The following is a 25,276-nucleotide window of genomic DNA, read 5'->3' on the forward strand; positions in this document are numbered from 1 at the left end:
GTAAGCAATATTAAACAAAATCAGTTAGTTTAGTTTAGCAGCCGAGAGCCATATCAAGAATTCCTCTCCATTGTACTCTATCCTGGGCTACTCGTCGCTAATTCGTTGCACGTCTCGACGCACGCAAATCAGCTTCAATCTGGTAGAGCTATCTAGCACGTTGGGCCCTTCTGTTCCTGGTGCCGGTGGGATTCTTGAAGAGAACGGATTTCAATGCACAGTCGTCCGGCATCCAAGCGACATGGCCGGCTCACTGTAGTCTCCCAACTTGCGCCAGGCGTACGATGGGAATCTCTCCGAGCAGTGTTTGTAGCTCGTGATTCATACGCCTCCGCCACTCTCCGCTTTCCGTTTGTACTCCGCCAAAAACAGTCCGCAACACCTTTCGTTCAATTACCTTTCGTTCTTGTCAGCTTTGTGCATCGGCGTATGCTCCTTGATCGAAGTGTCTTGCGGAGGGAAAAGTAGGCTCGATTTCCAGCTTGAATGCGTCGTTGGATCTCCTTACTCGTATTATTGTCGACGGTGACCAGAGATCCCAACTATACGAACTCATGAACCACTTCCAGTTCATCGCCGTCAATAGTGTCAAAACTTGGTTTTCAACGCATTCATCTGTAACCCTACGCTCCTAGCCACCGTTTTTAGTCTGGCGTAGATTGCCTCCGCCGTCCCAAGGTTTCTAGTAATGATATCGAGGTCGTCTGTGAAGGCTAGGAGTTGGCACCTCTTGCTGAGAATTGTTTCTCACGTTTCTCGATGCCCGCTCGCCGGATCACACCTTCAATAGCGATATTGAATAACATACAGGGCAATCCATCCCCTGGTCGCAACGCTCTGGGCGATTTGAAAGGACTCGAGGGTGTCCCCGAAACACGCACGTAGCACATCACTCGCTCCAGGGTAGCTTTGATCAGCGGCATCAGTTTGTTTGGAAAACCGTACACGTGCATTATCTACCATGGCTGCTGTTCGCGTTCAACTGTGTCATATGCTGCTCTGAAATCCACGAAAATATGATGTGTGGGCACGTTATACTCCCGACATTTCTGGAGGATTTAACGTAGAGTAAAAATTTGATCTGTAGTATCACAGGCACCCATAAAACCCGCCTGATACTGTCTACGAATTCTCTTGCTATTGGAGATAGACGACGCAACAAAATCTGAGAGAGCACCTTGTAGGGGACTTTGACCCGCGTAATACCGCGGTACTTACAGCATTCTAGCCGATCGCCCTTTTTGTAGATAGGACAGACTACACCTCCTCCGGTGGTTTTTCCTCCTCCAAAATCCTTGAACTTATGCAGTGAAGTGCCGTTGCTAGCGGTTCTTGACTATTTTTGTAGAGTTCTGCCGGAAGTCGTTCCTTTCCGGCGGTTCTATTATTCTTCAGCTGACAGATTTCTCACCGATCGAGAGCTGGCAGCCTGTTGTTGTTTGTAGGCTCTCCTAGGTTAACTTCTGTTGTGTCTCCTTCTGTTATATCGTATTTCGTAAGCCCCTCATCTATCCGACCCAGTTGAACCTCCCGCAGCCTCCGCTCATCACAGTCGACTCGGTCCTACGGTTGGAACTGGATGAGGAATCTTCCTTGTTGCGGTCTCAGGATAGTACTTATCATCTGGCGACATATTTTACCTGAAGTCTCCGCACCTTCCAGCGACTTCATCTCTCAATGAGCGTACGTGTTATCTACTTTCCCCCTGATCGCAAGCGGGACCCTATCAGCATTAACGATCACTTTAGTTCCATCGAGGCTGTTTACTCTGACCCAGGCTTTACGACTTTACGCTATTATTCGACGATTATAATCAATCTGGTCTCATTTAGAGTTTTCCTGGGCATGCACAACCTGTTGTAGACAGCTTGCGATCGAAAATTTCGGTGGCTTGCGCTGTTTCGATTTCTACCTGCATCGTCTAGCGCAGATAAACACGGTAGTCAACAAAAATTCACGCTTGATTTTGATTTGGCCAGCGAATCTGCTACCTCGTTTTTCTTGGGCCACGAAGCTGTTGATCCTGTAGTTATACTTCCATGCTAATCATCACGCTGTTGAAGTAGTAGTGGATTTGCCAGTTTCTGTGGAATTCCAGATATTTTTGACGCTAATGACTTGTACTTTCGCAAAGCGAATTACCGATGCAATCAGTCGCGTCGACTGGAATTGCCATGACCTATTTGCGAATGTTAACCATCGTCACTTTACCCAAACTATGAAACATCTTATCTCTGATTGTGTGCCCACTCGTAGACCAGCCACCATATACTTCGTTTTGGCAGAGTTAATGATAAGCCCCATCCTCGTAGCTTGCTTTTTAAGATGCATGTACGCTTCTTCCACTGCTCTTTGATTAACACCAATGATATCGATGTCATTCGTGAACCCTAGGCTATCGCTTCTCTGCACGTCTGGCCTTCGAATAGCACCTTCCAATGCAATGTTGAATAGAAAATTCGGTAGCCCGTCACCATCCTTCAAACCATCTAAATCTTGCCCGCTATTCTAACGCTTAATTGAAAACCATGTTCAAGTATCATCCGCCACAGCTCATTTCGTTTAACTGAATCGTACACCTCAAGCGAATCATATCACTCCTAAATATTCTTCCTAGCAGGGATGGTTCGATCACTTTGAATCAATTTTGATTCATTTGACAACACCGTGTCAGCCGTGCCAAATATAACAATGTTATATATGGGACTTTTATAGAACTAGTTCTAATCTACAATTTTTCTGAACAAAGCTTTGCTGTATCGTTTGTAGTTATGATGCTACAACGCTAATAACTCATCAGTGACTAAATGAACGTTCATTTAGTCACTAATAAGATACTAGCATTGTAGCGCCGCAACTACAAAATATACTGCAAAACCCTTTTCAGCAAAAGTATAGATCATAACCTGTTATACAAATGTCCTCTATATATAACTGTCATATTTGGCCCCGTTCAGACGGTACTGTCAAATGAATCAAAATTGAGTCAAAGTGATCGAACCATCCCTGCTTCCTAGTCAAGGCTAGATTTTGGAAACCGCTCTTGGATAGGTGAAGATTGATTGTCATTTTGTGATCCTAAGAAGACACTTATTGTAACTGCTAAATATGATTCCTATTTTATAAAAACTGCAATAAAATATTTTAGTTCGTGTCACGCAAAAACGGACTACGGAAATCTTTTTACACCACGACTGAACATGATTTTTTTTTTCAATTTTTCATCGATACAATATTTTGTATATATTTTTTTGATTATGTACTGGACCCCTGCGAAGAAAATCTTTGCGTTCATTCTAGATTCATAATATTGTCGTTCCTAGTATGCGTGAATGTTCAAAGTAGAATAGCAATAGACAGTGTCTATTGGATACACAGATATTTGCTATTTTTCCTAAACTTAATCAATTCGAAAAGTTATTACCAATACATATTCAAATGTATGTTTACCATGAATGAAGAAGAACATTTTTTTATTTTCAATATTAAACCACTTCCGTCAGGCTGCAGGTCACATTCAAACGGCGTTGTGGGCAGCATTTATCCACAGGACATAAACAACCGGCTGTCGTAGCAATGTGTCAAACGTCGATCCTAAACAATGGCTGTAAAAACAGTCCATTCGTGTTAGTCCCAGCACGCAGGCCCACTACCTGGTGCCGCAATCGCTACCTCTCGGTACATTGATAAACCGTTGGGGAAATCCACCCTCTGTTTCGTAGAGATTTGCTACGACTCATTGTACCGTTTCGTTTTTGAATGGTACTTTCCGTAGTTCTAAATAGGTAATGAGTGCTTATGTTTGTACTATCTACCTGCATACTAGGAGTAATTAGTGACAAATGTGAGTCTTTTGTGTTACCAAGAATATAACGCATAGAAAACAGACAGGAGGTTGTTAAATTTGCCACTGCCTGCAACGATCGCTCTCATGGATATAGGTTTGGCTAGACATTAATCCTAATGAGAATACTTCAGAAACGGTAGGTGAGGACTTTTTTTCACAAATTTACCTACAAGTATCTAACCTATTCCATTAGAGCGGTTGCACCTGAATTTTAGAAATAGAATGTTTAGTCCTAGAGTGTTGCAGCAACACAACAATATCGGAGTTATTTTAGAGCAAAACAATCAGTTTAATTATGTGAGCTCAGCCACAAATGAAATTTGTCTTAAATGGCCAAAGTAAAAAATGTGTTAAAAACAAATTTCTAGACATGTCGGTACCAACATTTCTACATTCTGACCATGTGTTCGAGGTTTATCATCTTTCAAAAATAAAAATATTCTGCGAATTTTGCCATTTTTACTTTTGATAAAAGGACATCTATAACAAAACGATCGGCCTCAAAAATTTTCCCAACATACATTATTGAGGCAGCTTGCGTGAGCCATGCTTATTTTTCTAATTCTAGATAGCCAAAGACTAAAAAAGAGTTATTATTATCGTTGATCTGCACAGTGATTTATCACTTGTCTCAATTTAAAGTGAAATGATCGTAGAACCGTCGAGTATATGTAGGGAAAATTAACCTATAGTGGACCCTTTGCCTATAATGGACCTCGGGTACAGTTTCGGCGTTTATTAGCTTGTGCTTCTTGTTTCCGAGAATATATGATATGAAACAGAAAATACTAAGCATACCACACAGTTCAGTTTATAAAATTTTAGCTGAATTTAATGACGAACGACTTAAAAGTGACATTTTCAACAAGTTACGGTCCATTTTATGGTTAACAATGCTAATTGTCGCCATTTGTGGACCCTCTTCATGCAAAATACACTAGAATTCCTATAATGGACCCGGTCGCTATCCTATTGTAAACCACAAGGTTCATTAAAGGAAAACGGACATTCCAATTTATTGAAAATGCGTAAAATATAGAGATTTGCAACATAAATTGATATATTTTAGGCTTTATCGACAGTTACTCGTATTGTAAGTGCCATTGGTTGCGTATTTAGTGTTACCAGTTTAAAATAATTCGTGGAAGTATATTACTCAAGTACTAACTGCTCCACTAATGGTAAACTTACCCTACTTAACCAATGCGAAACAACAAAAAACTCATCCCTGCTGTTACACAATGTGTGGTTTTCCTACCGCAGGCGATTAATTTCAGCTGTCATTGAATTGCGATACTTACGATGTACAAAGACTCCACTCCGATCAACCGACTGCATTAATTATGCTTAAAGCGCCGGAAGCGCCCGAAATTGAACGCACACTTTCGGGGGCTCATTAAACGGCTGAGCTGCTGCTGCTGCTGCTGCCGCGTGATGGTCGTATGAAACGGTTGATTATTTCAACTACAGCTCTGCTTTTTTGCCGCTTAATTGCCGATAGATAGGGAGCATGTTTGCGAGGAAGGTGGGCCCAAACGATCAACCGCACACAGTGATGCCTAAAATGTAAAAGGCCTCATTTTCACCCTTTTTCCGGTCGGTTTGCCGCCATGGTGGAGATTATCTCGATCACAGATCGTGAGCCGTCGCTTCATGAAAAAAAAACGAGACATGAAAGCTCCGAAAAGTCAATTCTTAAAGTGTGCGTTATATACAAAGCAGCCGGCGTGAATGAGAAAATATGCATTACCAGAAGCCCGGACGGAACGTCGGTAAATGTTGTTTGATGGAGACCTGGTTTGTCTGTTTTGATCCGGAAAATGCCGCTATCAGTTTTCCACTTGTTTCTACACGTTGCTTCACTCACCGTCTGCGACGACGGCTGCTGAATATAATATACAAATTGTTTTTTGACAGATAACTACCGTTTCCGTATAAAAGAACTGAGTAGTCGGTTAAAATTTTTCAACTCCAACCCAATTTGTTTTTTGAAAAATAACTCTTCCGCTCTCGTATAAAAAAGAACTATGCGTTCAATAAGAAAATACCATCGCCATTAAATAAACAGCGTATCAAAATTGGTGCATATTGTCCATAATGTGTGCGGTGAAAAGCGGACTGAAGAAATCCTAGGAATTTAAGTGACCGGGGCATCAGTTCATACCGAAGCTTCTATTCTTCTATTCTTCAGAAACATCGATTTGCCGTTTTAAGTTGGACTTCGAAGACGGCTCAGTGTACATTTCTCCATTTTCTAAAAGTTTCGACGTTCAGTAATTCACAACGGTCCTCAAAGTATGATAGATTTTCATGGTCCGGTTTTCCGATTTTCCGACTATGGGAGATGTCTTAACGCGTGCCTGTTAAATCTTCGTTGAAGGGCTTCAATTGTTGTTCAAGTAACTACCTAGCAGTAGGTTCTCAACTAACAGTAGGTTCGGGTTTTATGTAATTTATTTACTTATCATAAAAAACCGAACCGGAGAACATCATCAGGATTTTTTAACAATATATTTCAAAGAAAAGGCAGGACGCATACCACAGTCTGGGAACTGCAGTTTCCAGTGGACCTGAAGTTAGATTTAAATTTAGACATTTAGTTTGACTTGACATTAAATTAGAATTAGCATTTAAAGGGTATCCACGGTAAAATTGCAACACACTCAAACTGCTCTAACTTTTGAACCGTTGGGTAAAATCAACTGAAAATTTGAATGGAGAAAGTTCAAAGTGCATTGTTAATACTGTGTGAGTTTTTTTTATCAGGTGCGCAACGATATGTAAAATGCCGTCGAAAGAACAGCTCGTTTGCGAAAAAGTTCTGCACAAGTAGGGAATTGTCGTTATCGTCGGGCCACTGTTATGGTCGGGCCATCACGATTTTACAGTTTTAGTAACTCATGATATCTTTGATACAACCATTGTAAAACTTCTTACTGTGAACTTTTCACAATATTGTGAGTTTGAATCGAAACACCCGTACTGAATTCAGTAACTAAATCTTACAAAAAAAGTTTTCCTGGCGCAATGAACTTTTCTTCAAGATTCATGAAATGCAATTATCGAAATAAATTTTGGAAATGTATGAAGTGTATTGTGCTGCACTCGAAGACTATAGAAAAATCCCCTCCAGAGAGGTTTTTGGGAAGGCTAAGGTGAAATACTAGAAAAGCGCTATTTGTAAAGGTCGGGCCACTTGAGTAGTCATGGTTGGGCCACCATAATTTTAAGCGCAATAATCGCTAGATAATGTCAGTTGCGTAAAATGTGATGAAATAAAGCAAAATTAATACGATAAAAACCTAGATTTTTGTTGTTTTTTCATTGTCGTTGTACACTTCGGAAAAGGCGATTGTAGCAATATTGATTTTACAAGATCGCCAAAATTTTGCAAAAATGCAATTAAAAATAGGGTATTTGTACCTATATGAGCCGTTGTTCACGGAATTCATTCTTTTCATGTCTCTATATAGAATTTCAATACGTATGACTTAGATTTTCTGCGGTGGCCCAACCTGTACAATATGGCCCGACTATGACAACAATTTTTGTCTTCACGTAAATGCCTATAACTTTTATATTTTTCAAGCAATCAGTTCAAAACTTTCCGGAACTATACCTAACTCTTAGACCTTTGCCACGATGTATTTAGATTTCCAAAATTCCTTTTGAAACGAAAGTTATGGGATAAATTCAAAAACGTGTCCCTACTACGATGACACTCCCTTACATCGAAAATCAGAATGTGTCACATCGTGCCATAGGTAAAAAGTTGGGAATCCCCAAAGGATAAGTTTGATGTTTCAGAGAACCTCTGAAAACAAAAAATGTCGAACTTTGCCAAGAAATTCTTGATTTGGCAAGCAATTTGTTTATGTGGAAAGCGGAGTACACCTTTCGCGATCCCAGGTACCATAAACATAGACAGGCGTGTTTGAAAGAGTGTCTCCAAAAGCGATTTCTTCTTCTGAAGTCTCACAACTGTCCTACGATCTTCTGGTAAGATTTGACTTCATGCCATTGTGCAAAGGCCGTGCTGGAGTGGTATAAGGCAAATAATATCAATTTAGTGCCGCAAGATCATACACCGGTGTACAGTAGTCCAAAAGGACGCAAAGTGGAACTTTTTTCCTAGTGTCTTTTGTTTTCATTTTATCATTTATGGCCTTCAGCACTTTTGTTCGTATGAATATCCCCCTTAATCTAAAACTATCAATAGTTAGTCATCGCTAACTATAATGAAAATAAAAAAATTAACTTTTTTGTGTTACAAAATACAGACATAGTTTCTTCGACAAAGTTGTAAACATTGTGAAAACAAGCAACTTTGCTGAAGTAATAAAACTTCTATCTTTATCGAGTGCTGAACTGTAGGGCATATTCTTTAAAACTTCTTTAAAAATTGGTTTTTCATACTTAGCTTTTCTCAGTTGCATTTTACAAGAATACAATATTCTAGGCAATCGAAGCTCTCAAAATACACGTTTTTGCAGAAGACACTTGCTGAATTATCGTATTTTCAAGTTTTAAATTTCCATAGATTCACTTGCCGATGGGGTAAAATGGGGCAAGCGGATTTATGAAATCAGCACTTCATATTGAAGCTTAAGTCGAGTACTATAAACTTGTATGGGTTCCGCTTGTCCTCAACCTCAAATCCTCAAGAAATGGGTACGTTAGTTGACCACCTACTTTAAGAGGATGCGCAAAAATTCACGCAATTTTCATGGGTGTTCTTGTACCCAGTAATATACGATGTGAATAAAATATTAAAAATAAAATGAAATGGATCATATATGGGAAAAATAGAACAATCTCTCCATCAACCCTTCTAATGAAAAATAATTGTGTCAGTTTCCATCATTCTAATATCCAATAATTAATATAATTTTTCCTTACGATATCCATGTGCATTATTTAAGCTTGTTACGGTTAGAGTCTTAATTGTACAATAGGAGGTGTTTGATGAGCTAAAACGAAACAAATAATTAAAATAACATATTGTACTTACCTGCTCCAAGGCCGTGTGGCTCAGCCATCTGCATCTGGGAACCACGTGACATCGCACCTCCTAGCTTAGCTACTCAATCGAGTATTACCGGGTATGGCCACGTGGAGGCGCTAGGTAGGAGCTTGGACTGGCAAAAGCATTGTTGGTCGCTTTCTCGTTTGCCTTCCCCATTTCATACCCATTGTATTCTTGTAAAATGCAACTGAGAAAAGCTAAGTATGAAAACCCAATTTTGAAGGAAGTTTTAACGAATGCCCTATAGTTCAGCACTCGATAAAGATAGAAGTTATATTTTTTTAGCAAAGTTGCTTGTTTTTACAATATTTACAACTTTGCCGAATGTGTATATTTCCTAACACAAAAAAGTTATTCTTTTATTTTCATTGACTAACTTTTGACAGTTTTCGATTAAAGGGGGATATTTACGAACAAAAGTACTGAAGACCATAAATGATAAAATGAAAACAAAAGACACTAGGAAAAAAGTTTCATTTTTTACCCTTTTGGACCACTGTGCGGTGCTGCGGCCAATCGAGAAATTCGAGGCTATTATGAAGTAGAATCTTCTGAAACATCCCAAAGTAGTCAAAACAGTTGATGAAATCAAAAAAGTATGGGTAAATATGCAAACCACGTCGATTTTGAGGTCGTGCACGATCTCACGGATGGGGTTAAGGCCAAAGTACTGGCATTCGGATACGGAGGCGAAATTTAATAAAATAAAAACGCTAAAACTAAGTGTAATTGCTTCATTTGATGCCTTGAAAGTTCGATGACAATCGGATAAAAACAAGAATTTTGCGAAATAATTTTGTGTGTTGCAATTTTGTTGTGGACACCCCTTAAATTTGGATCAATTTAGACTTAAAACCTGGGCTCAAATAAAACTGGAAATTGGACTTTGAATTGAACTCAACATTGGACTTGATCGTGGACGTAAAATAGGACTTGATATTTGGTTCGAATTCGACTTGAAATGGAAACTAAACTAAATGTGAAATTTTAATTGAAATTAGAGGACCCGGCAAACTTCGTACTGCCCCAAATTGGCCTGAAGGTTTCAGATTGTAAATTTCAGATGAACTGAGAGAGCTGCTGGTTTGATGTAGTCGATTGAACACCGGGTTTTTAGAGAGCGTGTATATCTAACAACCGTATTAAGCCATTAGTAAGAAGTTAGATTTGAAATTGAACTAAAGCTTGAACCAATTTAAACAAGAAGCTTTACCTAAAATTGAACTAGTATCCAGCTCGACTCCTATATGCTTAAAGATGAGAGTGATTTCTTGCTGGATTAGCATTGGAAAATAAAGTCTCCGTCACTCGGTTTGTTTATATTTTTGGACTTGAGCCCTTTTCAATTATTGCTCTTCATCTCTGCCCCGTTCAAGACAAGACTCAACAAACTTTAAACTAATCTGTACAGAACTAAAGACTGTGAACAACAATAAATTAATAAAGGCTTGCAAGAACATCAGTCCTCAACAGATCGTACCTAAAGTAATATCTTAATATAATAACCGTATAGTAGCTTGAAGTCTGGTGGGATCACAGCATAAACGTCTTTAAAAAATATAATGAATATTATTGGTCCTAGACTGCTTCCTTATGGAACTACAGATTGGCTGCAAAATTACATGTCTCAAGTCCTATTTCATGTCAAATTTCAAATCTAATTTGAGGTCCCAATTCATGTTCAACATCGAATTCATTTTTAAATTCAATTTAGAGTCCAACTTTCAACAGTTTCAAGTAAAACTTAAAGTCTAATTTGGAGCAAAATTAAAGTCAAATTCCATGTCCAATTTAAGATTTAATTTCAAATAAAATTTCAAGTCCAATTTCATGTCCAATTTCAAATCCTATTTTGAAGCTGATTTAGACAGAAGTTTTTAGAGCGTCTCAGTGGAATACGAAAATCACTTGCTTTTCATCAGTGTCTGTTTTCGAACATCGTAAACAGACACTGATAAAGCTTGCAAGTCTTAGGCGAAACACGTATCTGTCGTGAACAAAATTAATAGTGGGATTCAATCGTTGTAAAAGTTTACTTTAATTTCGAACTGATTTAGAAATACATTAATAAAATAATTTAATGAATATAATTTTATGTCTAATTTTATGTCCAGTGTTTGTGTCATTTTTCTAGTGCAATTTTAGATTCAATTTCAAGGCTAATAATTTCAAATTTGAACTCAATTTTCAGGTTTAAGTTCAATTTCAAGCGTAATTTTCAAGTCTATTTTCAAGCTAAAACTCAAATTCAATTTTTAGTCCGCTGTTATATCCAATTTCAAGTAAAGTTTCGTGTCTAATTTCCAGGCCAGTTTCAGCTGTAATTTTAAGATCAATTAGATCAATTAGATCTGGTACGATTTCAAATCCAATTCAAAGTCCAATTTCCTAATTTAAGGTCAGGCTTCAAGTCTCAATTGGCGTAAATATAAGACCAATTTCAAATTGAATATCATATCAATTCTAAAACGAAATTCATGTTCAATTTTCAATCTGCGATCCCCACACGGTAATTTTTGGACAATATAAAGAACAAAATTAGAAATTGTTTGTTAAAAAGTTTTGTGGCGTTTACAAAAACTGCAACTAGAAATTCTGATTCAGTCATACGTCGTGACTTCACGAAGAGTTTTAAAGCAAAAGAGATTTTCTATTTTCAAAACAACTTTTTCAAATGCATACCGTAAACGCATCTAATTCTGCGCATGGTGCCTAATTTTGCGCACCTCACATTTCAGTCAAAACTTCCAAATTCCCGCAATTTTTTTACCTAATTAACACAGTTAGGTAAATATGTGTCCGCGTAGCTATTCCTTTGAAAATGCTATGATTTTTAATGAAAATATGTGGTGCGCAGAATTAGGAACCATGCGCAGAATTAGGTGCGTTGGCAAAACCGTCGGTTTTTTCTCATGTTATACATGGTCATGTATGTTCTTTTTTATCACGGCATAAATTTATACAATCCCACAAAGACTTGATCTTGATAAAATCGTATGTTTCAAAATCACTTGTCTGGATTTGGACGATGGACCGTACGTTGTGGCGCACGGTACGGTGCATCGCGTGCAGAGCCAGTCGGTGGCAATTCATGGAAAATTTACATTTCACGCCATTTAATGAAATCAAATCGAATCGAACACCAATAAAAATCATCTCCAAAAAAGAACAAGAAGAAAAAAACAGAGCACGACACCGAGCAAAGGGGAAGGACATTCACCACTACTGACGTGCTGACGAAGTGAAGTGCCAAGTGCGGCTGGTGGTTGCCGGTGTTGGTGTGAAGGGCGGAGCTAAGCTCGACGGTGAGCCTGTAGTAGTGGTAGTCTTGGGCTGAAACTGGTTGGACCAGTTTGGTTGGGTTGGGAGGGAAGACGGTTGAAAGAAAATGAAAAAATTCGAACGGAGCCTTCACGGTTTCGGTATTGGATTACAAGGCGTATTTTGTCGCCTCTCCTCAGTACGACCGACGGGTGTGAGGAATGGCACATGGAAGATGGAAGGAAAGCCGGTTGAGAAGAAGATAACAGACGGAGACAGTAGGAACAGGTTCGGGTCGGTCAGCAGTAGTAGCAGCAGTAGTGTGCGTGTGGTGCGAGCGAAGCACAGACAGCTACCTACGAAGGAAAAGGTGAAAGAAGAGACGACTGCCCGATGAAGTTAGCACATGAATGTTTGTTTTAGACGAAACCAGTTGTCGAGCAAACCTGGAAGTGGGTGGACGTGAGTTGTCGTGTCAGTTGTAATATACTGCAAGAATTTTGAAAGTTGGTTTTCGTTTGAAATTAAAATCAAAGTACATAGTCGGTTTGAACGGGTTCAAATTTTTCAATGACTTTTGGGGCAAAGTGTCGAGTGCAGTGAACATATTGCGTGACTAGTGAACTATTCGGCAAGCAGAAACCTTATTAGTGCTTGTGTGCAGCAGGAAACAGTGGCGAGTGCTTTTTGGAAGGTTGATTTACGAAGGTTTTATTACCGATTTGTGTAAGGGAATATTTGGAAGAAAAGAAGCAAACATGACAGAGTTAATGGATTTAAGAATGCATCACCATCTCGCTCTCCAGACAGAGATCTATCGGCAGCAAATGTTGCAGCGTTTACCAGGTAAGAAAAGTTCGGGAGCTTATGGGCACTATTGTGACGATGGACAATTTGTCAATTCCGGAGGGAAACAGGTGTCGGAGCCATCTGTTATTGTCACCTGAACGTAATTTCTCCCGCCGGCTGGTTTGATTCCGGATAAGGATTGCGCTTGGCAGCTACCAATTAACATACCTCCACCGATGTCATCCCCTGCTGGAAATCCTTATTTTGCCGTCGGACTGCTGAATTTGGCTACAGACTGCACAGCATAGTTGGAATGCCTTGAATAATGTTTTAATTGAAAACTAGTTTCTTTGCACGAGTTAGCTCCCTTTTAGTATGGGGCAGCAGTAGTAGCAATATAAACCCTTAAGGAGTAATTCAGCTTTTCCATATATTATGGAACCTGTAATTAGCCCGCTTTTCGCGGAAATCTAGAACCACTGGTTCGGTTGGATTCGAAATACCATTGCCGCTGGTAAATGCTGTAATTAGCTCCTTAGTCCATGGATGGTTGAGTAATCCAATGAATCGATCAGTGGGAGTTTAATGGTCCATCTTAGACGACCGGTCGAGGTGGAAGGTGGAAGAGATGAATTCCGTTATCCATGAACGGCGTTGGGGTGATGGGTATTGAGATGATGCACGAAGGTTTGAAAATAATGAGTTGCTGGGTTAGATTTGTGGGAGGTTGGACCACCTCGTTGAGAGTGCTTCCGTCTAACGACTTGAGCGGATTGTTTTCAAGGGTGTACCAGACTTTTACAGCGTGTGTAACGATGATGGAAAAGTCGAAGATGAAGCGATAATCATAAATCTCATTTCCGGGAGGCAGATTTTCGCGTGACTTGTTTGGGCTCTCATACCGATTAGCAATGGGTGTTTTGAGTTGAGTTGAGTGGAATGGGTCCAACAAGACCACCCAGCATATGAACGTTTGTACAGACACACAAAAATCCATTGATGCTACAGTCACACAGTTTAAATTTTGTTGGATGCTCTCTCTCTCTTTTTTCACCATCCGGAGCGAGCCACAACAAGCGGATCGAATCGAATAACATAGTTCAAAATAAGACGATCATTAAAAGTTTTCTTCGTCTCGCCTTCTGTGTGCTCCGGTGGAAGAGAAACTTCAAGAAAAGTAAATTGATTTTAACTTCACAGCCTTCGCCGGCTGCCGTTCGATTGTTTTGGTAAACAGTACATCAATCTGTGAAATGACGATGAAATTCTCCAATTTTCACGCCATGTTAAATTAACTTAATTGCCGACTTGCTCACGAGAAGCCTCGCGTTTTGGGTTCTGTGCGCGACCAGAAGGAAGCAGAATTCTGAACGTGTTAATTACCACTCACCGCCAGCACTGTCCGGAATACCACAGCACAATCCAGACTGAATTTACAATTCTACATATCCACCTGACTCATGTTGTTTCATTGTTTCAGACCCCTATCCTACGATGTTACCGGTGCCAGCACCAAGACCACTGATGCTGCCGCCACGCTTTCCGTTGCCGACGGAGGTGGACACCAAGCTACAGAACCGAGAGCTGTGGAGTCAGTTTCATCGCATCGGAACCGAGATGATCATAACCAAGAGTGGACGGTGAGTATTAAAACTTTAATTTTCATTGTAATGAATAATGTCACTTCGAGGACAAAAGTCGACTCTTCAAAAGGGGCAAAATATACTGTGTTAAATTGGCACTACCCTGCCTAACTTACATTCCTTCGAAGGTGGTTAAAAATATTTCGCAAATTACGATTCTACACATCGAACACACAGCCATCAAAAGGTCTCGCTCTTATCTAGACCTTCAACACCAGTGAAAACCGATTTCACAGCTTTTAACACTTGACCCGGCCTTGGCGCCAATGTTTATGACCGTCGGCATCCCGGCAGTCACAGAAAATTCGACCGGGCTCTCCTCGGTGTGTGTGTTTGCTCTAGCAATTGCCGATCCGGGAACCCCGGGAAGCGACCACTTCAAACACACAGTGCCTAGAAGGCAAAGACGCCTTGTGCCGCTCTGCACGCTCGTCCTCCGTTCGCCTCGGAGCCCCTCGAACTCACCGTCCGGAGAAATCATAATTTCCCTCACAGCTTTTTTTATTGGGTGCCTTTTTGTTTTAGCACAATCATAAATTGCTTCTGCCGAGTCTCTTCTTCCATGCCCAGCGCAGAGGACCTGAGTTTACGTTTGGCGCCAATTATGTTCGTCGTCGTTATTCTTTCAATTCTTCCCATCTCTCGTTGCGATACGATGAACCTCGTAAAACCTCGTAGGCCAAAATTTCCGCACTACTCGAAGGAAATTTATGATTTTTTTTCTGTCTGTTTTTGTGCTGAACCTCGGCTGTCTGGCTGTTGTCGTGTCGTGATTCAGGATCTTGTCTGGAAACTGTTCAGTGTCCGGTTTTCTTTCACTGCGGTCTCAAGTGGGCACGCCGCATGAACAAGTGTTTATTTTTCTTGTGGATCAGACGAAATCTGTGAAAGTCAGCGGATTATCGGTCTGAGAGTGGATTCTTCCTTCTGGCTTGTACGTAAGGCCACACAGTTATGATAGATGAATTCCAAGTCAGCAATTTCTTCGAATTTCGCTCGCACGGCCGCCCGCTAACCGAACATACTTGTTCCAATCAGAGTGCACCAGGTTTGGTCAGAGCAAGTTTTCTCGATGCCCGACAGAAAAAGAAGCGAGAAGTCATTATCCCAGCGGGACTTCTTGTTCCGGCGGGACTGTCTATTCCAATTCGAAGCTCACACCCGCAAAAGCGACAACAGCAGCAATAGCAACAACCAGAAACGAAGTGTTTATTGTCTGCTGCTCAGCGGGTTGTCCGTGCGTATTTAGCCGACATTGGCGCCGAAAATCTCGATTCGAGCGATCCCGAGGGAAAGCCAATTTATACGAACTGATTTATCAATCAGTTCGAGGTTCGTCTCTGTCGGGTTCATCCAAGTCACTCTAAACTGATGAACGCGCTTTAACAGCTCTTGTAATTAGACACTGGCGATCTCCCCCGAAGGTTTCACAATATGGGACGGCTCGGACCAGTATCTCGTGAGCCAGAGAATTTAAATTTTTACGATCACTCACAAATCATAAACCCGTACACAACGGCTCGCTATCTTCATCGACCGCTTCCAATTTCCTTTCAACGGCTATAAAGCGTCCCTTTCTTTCTTTGGCTAATCGACAGAGAGAAGAAAGCGAAAAAGAATACATAATTTGATATTAAATAAAATTTAATTAAACAAAACAGCCGGGAATGGAGGAACTGACCGTTGTAAACGAGCGTGAAATAGTCACCGAACCGATAATATATTCCATCGTCCTTCCCCGAACACACTTGGCTGACTGTCTTCAAGGTCGAAAAACGACCCATGCTTTTGTTTCATCTAACTAACCATACTTTTCTGTTTCCCTTGTTTACAGCCGTATGTTTCCGTCAATGCGTCTTTCAATCAATGGCCTTGAAGCGGAGGAAAACTACTGCGTTCTCATCGAAATGGTTCCCATCAGTGATTGCCGTTTCAAGTTCAGCGGATCTCAGTGGGTTCCGGCTGGCGGTGCTGAACCACAAAGTCCCCAGCGCATGTACCTGCACCCGGACAGTCCGGCACTCGGTTCTCACTGGACTTCCCAGCCGGTTGTTTTCAACAAAGTCAAATTAACCAACAATACGCTGGACAGTAACGGACATGTAAGTATCTCCTATCAACCAGCAAACCGGGAAACCTACCGTTCCGTCGTTGAGATCCATTACCCGAAAACCACCGATCACTAATGCGGATTCTTTTCTGCTCTTCTTTCCAGATTGTTCTGACTAGCATGCACAAATACCAGCCACGAATTCACATAATCAAGACTTCGGATCCCTCGCAAATACCATGGTCCCCACAGTCGGCTTTCACCTTCCCGGAGACTGAGTTCGTTGCCGTCACCGCTTATCAGGTTGGTATCACTCTATCTGACTGTCCTCTCCTTCTACTATGTAAGAGTTAAATTTTTTTTGGCGAACGATCCATTAGGAGACCCCCGTTCCTCCTTGTCCATCAATGTGCCATCCGAATGGCCAAGGGGGCGGCTTTAATGCTTTGATTCCAAAATCAAAACCTGTCGATCTTGAGTAAGCTATACACGCTTCAACGACTTCATTTGAGGATCAGTTTTTCCCTTCTCCTGCGTCTTATGTGGCATTTCAATTTTTTAACCACTGCCGTTAAGCCGCCGCTCCGAAAAAAAATAAAGCATCCGATAACCATCTTCGCTTTATCCTTTTTGGCTCGTTCCCTCCATCATCGTAATCATTTTGCTGATGATCATCGCCAGCCGCAGAACAAGCAAAGCATTTTCGGAATTAATCTCATTGTTCTCCCTTCTCTTTTTCATCTGTATTTACAGAACGATCGCATCACCAAGCTGAAGATCGACAACAACCCATTCGCGAAGGGATTCCGGGAAACAGGTCAGTCGCGCTGCAAGCGAAAAGCTGGCCTTATGAACGCCAGCTCTCGTTCGGTCGACGATTCCGAAGAATCGGGCGGAGAATCCGGTCCAGAACTGAAGCGCCAACGAACAAATAGCGGCTCTTTGGACGATAGTGACATTTCAGTGAGTGATTCGTCCAGTGGTACCAGCTCTCCGGTCAATGTAGACGATCTCCATCGCAATCCGCACGAGGATATGATTCGGCCACATCCCTACCACCATATGCTAAATCCTGCGGGAATGGCTGCCTCGGCGGCTGCTGCCAGCTGGATGGATCTGATGTTCCCGTACTTCCAGCAACCACACCACCCTCTGCCATTTTCCCACAGTCACCATAATCTGCACCAGCATCTGTCCGTGTTGCCAGCGTCACCCGGCAGATCCGTCGAGAAATCCGTGGATTGCTCCGGGAAAAAGCTAGGTTTCAGCATATCCGCCATTCTTGGCTACGACCGGTAGACTCGTCGAACGCAATCTGGAAGGTTTTTCTCTCTTTCCTTCCAACGTTCAGCAGTCGTTGCAGCCTGCATCTTGATGTGAAGATAAAAAGAAAAAGAAGAAAAAGCATGGGTGTAAATTAGTTCCTCACATATTCACACCTGGATGCGACCGAACAGCAGTGGGGACCGACGACGCCATTTGAGACCGGACGTCGCGTTTCTATGGAATGGAAGAATTTAAATCCCACTGAGAAGATAGGATGCTGAGCGACCGACCGTTGTTGCGTTGATGGTTCAGCAAACATCACCTCACCGTTCGCAGCTCGGATCGGAGTCAGGGGAAAAAATAATAATCTTGTTTGCATACAAGATACAGCCAAGAATCGGTGCCATTGTGTGTACGCGCAAGCACACGTTTGTCCCTTCGTTCCGACATTCAGCAGTTCAGTCTTTATCTCTCCGGGTGATGAATGTGTGCACTTTTCTGTCTCTCTTAGAAAAAAAAATCTGTTTTGTGTGCAATTGTAGCGAATGAGAAGAGAAAAGATGTATAGAGATTAGAAAATCGTTTGCAAAGTAGTATATTCTGGTAAGGCAGCAGATGAAGAGGCATTTGTTAATTATTTGTAGGACAATCCAAGAAAATGAAAGTCAAATAAGTACTTTATTCAGGATAGATGCTATAGGGGTTTACTTCCACTCCTGAAATTGTTTTTTTGCAGAGAGCTTCCTATTGTAATTGTTTAGCGATTTGTATCTAGACTTATCTCATTGAATTTAGTACTAGTAATGTATAAACGGTTTAGTTAAGTTGACTATTTTATCAATACAAAGAGACTGTTCGAAAATAAACACAACCAATAGAATATTAATTTTTGATTGGCGTTGAAAGAAAACCATCTATCAGCTTTATTTCGAAACGTCATAAGGACGGCGCATGATTAGTCTTTAGTTTTTCGGGTGTAAGTCATGAACGAAAATACTCATTGGTATGCTATCGTAAAATCTTAACCGTTATCAAAATTGTTATTGTTTTGAAACTCGGAGGTACCTAATCCTTTTGATTTCGTTAACCTGTAACATTTGTGCATACAGATTAATAATATATTTGGCAGCCCTTCTTGTTTTAGCTTGTAATGGTTATCAACTACAGAGGCACAGAACAGAAACTGAAGTTTCCACAACGCGATGATCAAAACGTGGCTATAGAGTCTTTTTCGATTTTCTCTTCCTTTTGGAAGGTTTTCGTCTAGAATGGTAGGGTAAATTAACCATTAGTGGACCAGTTAGTGCTTGGGTAGTTTTTTTCCTCGAATTATTTTAAACTGGTAACGCTAAACACGCAACCGATTGCACTTATAATAGTAGTTTTCGATTAAGCCTAAGAAAATAACGATTTATGTTGCAAATCTCTATATTTTACACATTTTGTAAAACAGATTTGAATGTCCGTTTTCCTTTTATGGACTTTGTGGTTTACAACAGGATAGCGACCGGGTCCATTAAAGGAATTCTAGTGTATTTTGCATGAAGAGGGCGACATTTTGCATGAAGAGGGTCGACTAATGGCGACATTTCGCATTATTAACCCTCACTGTTGAAAATGTCGATTTTAAGACGATTTAAGATTTAAGATTAATTATTGAATGCGGCTAGAGTTTTATAATCTGAACTGTATGGTATGTTTAGTACTTTCTGTTTTATGTCAAATATCCTCAGAAATAAGAAGTACAAACTAATGAATGTCGAAATTGTATCCATGATCTATTTTAGGTCAAGGGTCCACTATAGGATAATTTACCCTACTTTCGTGTGCTTCCTTTCTTTTTTTTCGTGGAAAAGCCTTTCTCTATCGCCAGTTTCGCTAGTATCTGAGGAAGGCAGGTTCTGTGACAGGGGTTTGACCGACTTCTGGGTACGTCGCCGTTTTCCTGTGATTAAAGGAGTTAGGGGCCATCCATATACCACGTGGACAGCTTAGAGGGGGGAGGGGGGTACGTGAATGTCCATGCTTGTCCACGGATGGGGTGGAGGGGTATAGAAAATGTCCACGTGGACAAGCGACATTTTTTGCAATAAATAGAAGAATAGAATTTCATTTGTGCCTTTCACTTATTTAAAATTAGGTCACGACGTGTATTGTATTTTGCCTTACAATCAAATGCAGCTCGCCACGAAAAAGAAAGTCCTTTGGCAACGTATTGGAAAACTAACTCGTCGTCCTAAAATTTCACGAACCACAACGGAGAGGTCTTGTGATGTGTTAAAGTCAGCGACCAAGTTAAGGTACTCTGGTTGAACAGGCGTTGAAGCAGATGAATTTTCAAGCGAAGATCAAGCTGGAACAGGCTTTCCTGGAGTCCATCATTTATTTGCAGTGGACAAGATCAGCATGGATAGAATAACTAGATCTAGATAACATGCCTAGTTTAGCATGCTTTTACGTAAGCTTTTTTCTTAATTTTTTTATATTACAAAATAACGCTATTGAAAACAGAATTTCACATAAGAAAAAAAATGTCCACGTGGACAAACAATCGAGGGGGGTGGGGGTTGAGTCGATGTCCACGCTTGTCCACGGAGGGGGAGGGGGGTGTTGGAAATTGGCATTATTGTGTCCACGTGGTATCTGAATGGCCCCTTAAACACAGTTTGATTTTTTCTCGTTATTTTATGATCGTTACGTACATATATTTTAGTATGTACACAGAAAATTTTGTGCCAATCCGTCGAATATTAACGAACTTAGAGGCCGTGCAATAATTACGTAAGGCCTTTTTCCTCATTTTTGAACCCCCCTCCCCTCTATATAATATTTTGGAAGATTTTGGCCAATCCCCCCTCCCCCCGTAAAAAATCTTAGTAAGATTTTTTGAAACATCAAAATTCAAGTTTTATTTAAAAAGCTACCCGATCAAATGAAAATTTCAAATTTATAACAGGTGAGGTCTAAATAACAAGTATTTTATAACAAAATCTCCTTTGTGTTTTGTTACAAACTTGATCTCGTTAGTAGTTAAAATAACAAAAACAATATCAATTATCTGTTGTAAATTAGATCAAAGAACTGGTCGCAGTGGTCCAAGGTCCCCAAGAAAAAAAATCTGTTGTAAATCCCTTTATGGCTCACTTACGAACAGAACGTATTTCAGCATTAAGGGTTGTCAATAAATGTTCGTGTATGCTCAGAAACTCACCAGCGTTCACTTAATTCGCATTGATCCCATCTAAATCGTCTGAACACGTGTCCTCGTCAAGTAGTGTACAAAGAACTTCTTTGCCTCTTCTAGATGACACGCGATATGGTTTTATATTGGAATTAGCACTGCGTTGCGTCTAATGTACAGATCTGTAATTACCATCCGCGGTTTCCTTTGAAGCAAAATACTGACCCCGCTCTGGTCACATGCGGCAGGCAAGATCTTTGGGAATAGAAGAACAATACATCCCAAGAAACATTTTTGTTGTATAGTAGCTTATAAAGCACATGTTTCATTGGAACAGCTATACATTAGTTGAGTAAGCTACTTTTAAACAAAAATATTTCTTGTGATACCATAAGGGATTGCGGCTGCCTTGCGGGATTGGGATAGACAATTGTAACGAAATATGTTGGAATAATAGCATAAACCGATGGCAGCAGAGGCTCTGGGAGGGGTCAGTCCCGGCGTAGTGGTTAGCATTCACGCTTCTCACGCCGAGGACCCGGGTTCAAATCTCAACCCCACAGAAGTCACGTATGACCCAAGCTGGTTAAAGTGACTAAATCAAACGAAATAAAGAAGTTTTGGAACAAGTAGGCCAGCTGCTGTTTCCTTGAGTGGGCAAGGCTAAAATACTTAGCAGGTTGCTACGTATTTACTTGCAGCATGAAAGATTTCGACACTTCACAACTTAACTCATCAATTTAAAAATTTTTGTAACACATAACATGAGTTGCTATTAAAAATGTGACTTTTTCAAAATTTTTCGTGTGTGAAAATCTTACGTAAGAAATGATTAAACCCCCCTTCCCCTCAAATAAGATTTTGTAAGATTTCGCAGAACCCCCCCTCCCTCCATTAGGCCTTACGTAATTAGTGCACGGCCCCTTAACCCTCTACCGGGCAACATCGTAAAACGATGCAATCAAGCTAATGACTATTTTGTCTTGAAAGTACATTCAAAAGAAGCTCAAGTGTTGATATTCGTGAAAAAAACAATTTTGTCTGGAGGAGCGCCAGGTCAAAAAGTTCAATTTCTCTTCTTATTTCCCCAAGTCTAACGCTCTATCCAGATATTTTTTGATCTCAGATATACTACAAAATTGAAATAAAGCATGCAAATTATACATACAAAAATTTGAGGTCAATTTTGCTCTAGATGTCTTTTTTTCAAAAGTAACGAGATTCCCTTTTCACGCAATAAATTTTTTCGGAGTTTTCCTGAATTTTTGTTTTTAATAGATGATAACTTTTGACCGCATGGTCAAAATGTTGTGATGTTAATATCAAAATGTCAAGAAATCTGTTCTGAACACATTATTCATATTGTAAATTCTAAACAAATTACTTATGTGACTCTGGAGCTCTAAAAGCGAAGGCCGTCTACAGACGGCCTCACCCGTTAGAGGGTTAAGGCAAAGCCGTGGGCTCAAGCCGTCATTACACATGACCCTTCTTTATCGACAGACTTCGCAGCCGGCTGTTAGAGTACAGGAAAATTACGGGGACAGTGTAACGATCCTACTGACTCTATCTAGCAAGCACCGAGCAAGCTGAGATTCGAACATACGACGACTGGCTTGTTAGAACAGCATCGTACCTCGAAGCTAACTGGGCGGCTAAGGATTTGAGGGTTAAATCAAAACATCAAAGGCCATTGTGGTTTGGTGTTCAGCATTGAGGGGCACATCAGTATGGGAGTATTGTCAAATTATATGTGAGAATAATATTGGTGACATAAAACGGGATTTGACACTCGAAAAGTAAGCAATTTTAAATCAAAACGAAGAGCCTCTTTATGAATATGTAAAAGAAACTTTCGATTTTTATTCAAAGCCAGCTGATTGTCCGATTTTACTCGGGGCCCTTTGCCTCTGAGTAACTTGTACATCTGTTATTGTAACGAAAATTCTCATAATGTAAGAAACAAAACCCTTTTTCTTCATTTGAATATGTACACTTTATCAGCTGCCAGTCCTGTTGTCCCTCATCGCTTGTAAATCTGTTTTCTTTTCGATAATCTCTATTAAGAGCGACAAAGCCTTTTTTACATTTTTGAACCACCGCCTTATCAATGACCACCCTAGTCCCCCTTTCAGAAATCCTCTCTTGTCGTTCAACCACCTGTTTATTTGTTAATTGTACAACTGCTATCGTTCCAAATGCAACAGAAACGCGACCCCTTTTACTTATTTAGATCTTTCCTTGTTGGGGACCACTCCCTATTTTGGCTACCCCCTACGCTGATTGTTTTTTATGGCAAGGAACATGTGTGCCAAGTTTGATGCAGAACCGTCCAGGCATTTCGGAGTTATGGGAAAACATACATGCATACTCACGTTCCTCGTCACGCCCCCCGATGTTGGCTCCATCACAATCAGCTACACTTGCCAAATTTGGTTCCATTTGCTCGATTAATCCTCGAGTTATGAGGAAATATGTATTTTATTTGTATGGAAGCCCCACCTCCTAAAGATTGGACGGGCCCTAATTTATCATAGAAAAATTCTTTCCTCCAGAAACCCCCACATGCCAAATTTGGTTCCATTTGCTTAATTAGTTTTTGAGATATGTGGAAATTTGTATTTCATTTGTATGGGAGCCCCTTCTTCTAAAGAGGGGTAGAGTCTTAATTCACTATAGAAAAAATTCTTGCCTCCAACAACACCCACATTCCAAATTTGGTTTCTTTTGCTTGATTAGTTCTCGAGTATGCAGAAATTTGTGGTACATTTGTATAGTGACCACCCCTCTTAGAGGGGGAGGGGTCTCTAATTATCATAAGAACCTTCTATATCTATATTTTCACGCCGATCGGTTCACTAGTTTCCGATTCTATAAGGAACATACAGACAGACAGACAGAAATCCATGTTTACATATAAGATTGACCACCTTTTCAAAAACGCGTATCCAGAAATGGCGGTAACGACTAATATTTTTTATTGGAAACATGTTTTTTCTATCAAAATTATATTTCATCTCTATCGGGCAATTGATCCCGGCTGACGCTTTTGATACAAAAACGACATTGTTATGTCCGTACCAGTCTATCAATGGCCGCGTGAAAGGGTAGGCAGCCATATCTGGGTAAAACAGCTTCTTGCCTCCGTGAGACCGCAGAAAGCAATGCAGGCGTTTCTGGAGCCTCTCGTCCCGGTCATCCACTAATTCCAGAAACCTTACTCCCTCAGGATTGGTCGACCGTGATGTAGCAACATAAAACCCCTGCCCCCGCTATTTACTAAACCTCGTCTAAGATTGTCTAATTCTAATTCTAATTCTAATTTTCGAAAAACTGACAGTGATAAAAATACACTGTGAACAATACACTTTAAACTACTTTTATCCAAATTTCCAAGAGAAAATACCCAATAGGTAATTTCCTATAGCGTTTTTTCTGTCATGCAATTGGATGTGAGACACCCTTTACAATATCTGACGGCAAAAACCAGGTTTTTACTGACGCAAATGTATAGAAATATAGCGCCCTACACGCTTATCATTGTTGGGTGTTTCATATATTGGTTACAAACACCAAAACTCTGTCTTGCTTTATGACCAAAATGTAACATAACGTGTTACAGTAACAGTATAAGATAACAGTAATAACAGATAACAGTAACAGTAACAGTATAAGATAAATTCTTTGTAAAAATATCAATTGGAGCTGCAATTCTGTAATATTTTTTTATCAGATTAGATGATTCTAATTGTAATGATTTGGAGCTCAGAGACAAACATGCCGTTATAGTGTTGTCTTTCTTTTAATTTCCCGAATTCAGTAAGAACAAGTTTTCTGTTAGGTACCATAACTTCGATGACGATGTGTGAGGTGAAAGTCTGCTGCCGGAGCTGCACGCGCGTAGTTCGCTCCTGCATCCCAGCTGGCAGCATAAAAGGTGAGACCCGTTTTGACGGGGGGAAATTTGACACTTTTTTTCCCTTCCAGTTTTTCTCCCGTTGGTTGTTGTATTGTAAAATGGTATAGGTATGGCTAATGGTGCGATGTGTTTGGGAGCCGAATGTATCCCACAGACAGGCGAGAATATCTATCCGTCCGGCAGCAGAAGCTCAGATTAGCTGGAATAGCCTAAACATAATGGTCTACGCTTTGCTGGGGAAAAAAGGTGCGGAATTCGATACCTTACTTTAGAAGTGAGAAATTCAAATCAAAA

At 40.5% G+C, this 25,276-nt stretch overlaps 1 protein-coding gene across 1 annotated transcript; it reads left to right on the forward strand.

Annotated features, from left to right (window-relative positions):
- Positions 1-12,892: 12,892 nt before the first annotated feature.
- Positions 12,893-17,915, forward strand: LOC128737259 (T-box-containing protein TBX6L-like). The gene is made up of 5 exons (XM_053831864.1): positions 12,893-12,980; positions 14,404-14,563; positions 16,401-16,668; positions 16,782-16,919; positions 17,370-17,915. The coding sequence occupies exons 1-5, from the start codon at positions 12,893-12,895 to the stop codon at positions 17,913-17,915; spliced, it is 1,200 nt and encodes a 399-aa protein (XP_053687839.1).
- The last annotated feature ends 7,361 nt before the right edge of the window (positions 17,916-25,276 follow it).

This window comes from Sabethes cyaneus, chromosome 2, assembly GCF_943734655.1.
Source record: "Sabethes cyaneus chromosome 2, idSabCyanKW18_F2, whole genome shotgun sequence".
Classification (NCBI taxonomy): domain Eukaryota; kingdom Metazoa; phylum Arthropoda; class Insecta; order Diptera; family Culicidae; genus Sabethes; species Sabethes cyaneus.

What these genes read in the sequence shown, in the direction of transcription:
- LOC128737259 (XM_053831864.1), top strand. Translation starts at nt 12,893, where the DNA reads ATGACAGAGTTAATGGATTTAAGAATGCATCACCATCTCGCTCTCCAG. An exon ending in AATGTTGCAGCGTTTACCAG is followed by an intron (nt 12,981 to 14,403) that starts GTAAGAAAAGTT and finishes TCATTGTTTCAG; the next exon opens with ACCCCTATCCTACGATGTTA. An exon ending in ATCATAACCAAGAGTGGACG is followed by an intron (nt 14,564 to 16,400) that starts GTGAGTATTAAA and finishes CCTTGTTTACAG; the next exon opens with CCGTATGTTTCCGTCAATGC.